The following is a 4,227-nucleotide window of genomic DNA, read 5'->3' as shown; positions in this document are numbered from 1 at the left end:
CATCTTAGCGCCACAACCAAAAGGATGGGGGGGAACTCGCACCCCCAGCTTCAACCTCTCCAAAGCCCTTTCACTCCCGTGCAAACAGGTTTTTAGCAGCAAGCAACCGGCCACCTGTGACATTCAGGCACTTTCCTCACTGGAAAAGCCTAAAATTCCCAAATGCCCCCCCCCCCCCTCTCTTTTTTTTTTTTTTTTTTTTTATTTATTTGCTCATGAGCCGATTGATCTGGGGCCGGTCCGGAGCATCTCTGTGAAGAGCATCACTCTGGGATTTGGAAGGATTCACCATCGGAATGAGCAGCTTCAATTGCTAATTGCTCTCCTTTTCTTATTTCCAATTAATTTTTTTTAAAATTAAAATAAACCCACAAGATTCAAGGGATAAAAGAACCCTTTGGGCTCTCAGACCTCTGCTCCCATCAGCAGGAGTTTGTACCCAGCCGCCTTTCAGCAAATCCAAATTTTCACTTTAAATCCAGCTATTTTGGGAAAGCTTTTTCCTTCTTAAAAAAAAACCCTTTTTTCCTTCCAAAGAGAGCCTTTTCCTTCCAAAAAAAAAAGCTTTTTTCTTCCCAAAAAAGATGGGGAGAAAATTGAAAACCCCACCCTGCCGCCTCGCTGCCATCGCTGTGCATTTCTGCAATCAAGATTTAATTAAAACCAGTTTATTAATGGGCTTGCACGGTTGCTATAAGGTGGGAAAAGGGATATGCAGCCCCCCAAAATGTCATTTAAATGGTTTTACTGGCCCTGGGTTGACCTGGGTGCTGCTGGCTGCAGGTTATTTAGAGCAACCGAAGGGTTTTGTCCAAAAATAGGCCAACGCAAGGGATTATTTCAGGCTCTTTCCTACCCTCTAGCGATGAAACGAAGGAATTTAACAGCCCAGGCGAGGAGGAGTCCCTGGGGAGGAAGGCTCTCAGCAAGCTGCAGCCTCATCCTCAGCTGGAGCCAGGGGAAATAAACCCAAAATCAAGCTAATGAAGGGGGTTCGGAGGGGGTCAGCTGGGTTTATAGCACCAAAAAGATGATATATCTCTATTTTTTTTATTTTTTTTTTTTAAGTCAAAAGCTCCGAGTCCTTGTGCATCCCGGCGCTGGACCATTCCTGTAGCCCCCCAGCGCAACCACCCTCCAAGCAAAAAGTTTGCTGCGGTATCAACCCCTCCCCAGGACCGCTTTCTGCATATTTTTCCCTAAAACAATCCCCACTTCCATTCATCCTGGCAATGCAAAATTGCCATCTTTTTCTTTTCCTCCTGGATTGCAAGGGGATGAATGGGAGAAAAAAAATAAGGAAAAATGGAGGTTTATCATCATTTTAGCAGCCAGCACATCTCGCTGGCGTGAAGAACCTCCTGCTCTACGTTTTTTAGGGTGTCCTACCCAAAATCCAGTGGAAAACACGCACGGGGGGGACCTCACCGTTGCTCCTGGGGTAGGCGGCCACGGTCCCATCCTGCAGCCCCGCGAACAGGTACTCAGGGCTGTGCTTCAGGCAGAGGACGGGCTGCACACCGGGGCTTTTGCAGGTCAGCAAGCACTGCGTCCCCGTGTCCACGCTGCCGTAGACGGCGATGCTGGGGAGGGAAAACAGGAGAGGTGCAGGAGATGGTGCTGGTCCTCAAGGTGCCAGTGATTGCACCAAAGGACGGATGCAGGAGACAGGCAGAGGGATGCAGGAGACAGAGGGACATAGAAGATGATGGGTTGGATGCAGAAGATGACATAGGGATGCAGGAGAAGATGGGTTGGATGCAGAAAAAGATGGGTTGTATGCAGGAGACAGGGATGCAGAAGATGGGTCAGATGCAGGAGATGACAGAGAGATGCAGAAGACGACAGAGGGATGCAGAAGACGATGGGGTGGGATACAGAAGACAGGGATGCAGGAGATGATGGATTGGGTGCAGGAGACAACGGGTTGGGTGCAGGAGACACAGGGATGTAGAAGAAGATGGGTTGGATGCAGAAAACAACAGAAGAATGCAGAAGATGGGCTGGATGCAGAAGACGATGGGTTGGATGCAGGAGATGACGGGTTGGATGCAGGAAATAGAGGGACACAGAAGATGATGGGTGGGATGTGGAAGACGACAGAAGGATGCAGAAGATGATGGATGCAGGAGAAGATGGGTTGGATGCAGAAGATGATGAGTTGGATGCAGAAGACGATGGGTTGCATGTAGAAGAAGATGGGTTGCATGTAGAAGAAGATGGGTTGGATGTAGAAAACAACAGAGGGATGGAGAAGAAGATGGGCTGGATGCAGAAGATGATGGGCTGGACACAGAAGATGATGGGTTGGATGCAGAAGATGATGGGCTGGACACAGAAGATGATGGGTTGGATGCAGAAGACGGGCTCACCTGCCATCCTGCAAGCCCAAGCACACGGTGGGATGTGGGGAGGCTGGGGCCTGGTCGGTGGTCGGTCGGGGCTCCTGGGTACCCGCTGATTCCTCCTCATCCGCCTCGGGGATGTACTCCATGCACAGCACTGGCGACGCCACCGGGAAGGACTTCACCGTCCGCGGCACGGCGCGGTTGAGGGAAAAGATCTCCACCTGCCCCCCTGCGCCTTCCTGGCCCCCTCCAACCTCCAGAGACCAGAAAATGGGGGTTAGCACCAGCCCTCAACACTGCAAGGGGGGTTTTGCAGCCAGCGTGACCCAAACCCAGGGGTTTTTACCCCATTTTGGGGTTGGTTTGCTCACCCAGAGGTAGCCCTGCGGCAGCGAGGTGCTGACGGCGGAGAAGCCCAGCAGCGAGGACTGCACGGGGTTGTGCACTGCGGCGCCGAGCTAGGGGAGAGATCAGGCTATGGGGGGGCTGTAACACCCCCGAATTACCCCAACGGGTGCAGGGTATCATTGCATGCCCCAAAAATCAGGATCCAGCCCAAGCCCAGCTTCTATTTTCAATTTGCCAGGATGGATTGCACCAATTTCTGCCATTGCAACCAGCTTGGTCAACCCATCCAGCCCATCCACCGTGGGATTTTGGTCTTTATCACTATTATTTATTGGAACTGGATGATCTCTAAGGCCCCTTCCAATGTAAACCATTCTAGGATTCCTCCAAAAAGACGGATGTAAAAGGGGAAGGAGGTATTGGGGTGGTTGGAGAAGAGGTTGGCCATCACCTACCTGCAGATCGAGGGCCTTGGAGGAGAAGGCGGGCATGTGGCAGGAGAGGATGGGGCACCAGAAAGGAGCTTTGCTCTTCTTGTCTTCGTCGGGACAGAGCCAGCCCGGCTGGTTCTCCTCCCCTGCAGCCAGCAGAGGAGATTGAAGATGGCCAAGACACCTCCTCCCCGATGGGAACCCCCAAAAATAAGTAATTTGGGGTGCAGGGCTCTCAGGTCCAACCCCAGACCACCATCATCTGGGGACCCTGGGGCACATCTCGCCCCTTTCCTCCAAACCCACGGCAGCATGCAGCCAAGCAACTGCCTCGAGCAGCGGCAAAAGAAGCCCCAAAAACCAAATAATAAATAGATAAAGGGGGAAAGAAACCCACCCGAAAGTGTTTCTTCACATTAGGCTTTAATGTGTTTACGTTTTTAACTGGTGGATACAGGATTATCCCCCAGGCATCCCAGATTAAAAAAGAAAACAAACAAAAAAAACAACCCACACAAACTGTTAAAAACAAAAGAATCAAAAATCCTTCCAGCCCCAGGGGATCTGAGCCCTCAAACAGGATTTCAAATGGTTTTTTTTTTTCTTTCTTCCACTAAACTTGTGTTTTTTAAATTTTTTTTTTCCTGCAATGGCTGATGGAGTTAAATAGGGACAGGGACGCGGCAGGAGGAGCTGCTCCTCCGTTGCTTTTTCATCCCATTTCCTGGAAAACAGGTCAGCCCTGAGACCACCAGCAGAAGAACCAACAGAAATCCACCACCACGCGCTCCCAACCTGGAGACACCACCCAAGAGCACCAAAACCCAAAGCAATTTGAGCCAGAATTACCGATTCCCACCATTCCCAGCATGTAAACCCCCAAACTGTTCTCCATCACCTTGCTCCAAATTTTTTCCCCTGACCCATTTTGCATCAGGATGCTGGGAACAATCCAAACACCCATCTCCTGCTCCCAAATTGGGTTTTTCCAAGCAAGGCTGATGGCCAGCAAGGCTACTCACGCAGTCCGATCTTGGCCAAGTGCAGGCGGTTCACCCAGGAGATCTTGCTCAGGGGGTTTGGAGTGATGAAGACCACCA

At 50.9% G+C, this 4,227-nt stretch overlaps 1 protein-coding gene across 1 annotated transcript in view; it reads right to left on the bottom strand.

Moving 5' to 3' along the window:
- Positions 1-4,227, bottom strand: part of ARHGEF10L (Rho guanine nucleotide exchange factor (GEF) 10-like) — a gene marked incomplete at its 3' end in the record, with an annotated part of 14,196 nt that overhangs the window by 5,214 nt on the left and 4,755 nt on the right. The window contains 5 exon segments of the mRNA XM_010072641.1: positions 1,429-1,583; positions 2,373-2,602; positions 2,720-2,806; positions 3,152-3,273; positions 4,150-4,227. The exon segment at positions 4,150-4,227 is cut by the window's right edge and continues 238 nt beyond it. Coding sequence (XP_010070943.1) covers positions 1,429-1,583; positions 2,373-2,602; positions 2,720-2,806; positions 3,152-3,273; positions 4,150-4,227 — 672 coding nt within the window.

This window comes from Pterocles gutturalis, unplaced genomic scaffold (genome assembly GCF_000699245.1).
Source record: "Pterocles gutturalis isolate BGI_N339 unplaced genomic scaffold, ASM69924v1 scaffold20527, whole genome shotgun sequence".
NCBI lineage: Eukaryota > Metazoa > Chordata > Aves > Pterocliformes > Pteroclidae > Pterocles > Pterocles gutturalis.
The sequence above is the reverse complement of the archived record's forward strand: the minus strand, read 5'-3'. Positions and strand labels throughout refer to the sequence as shown.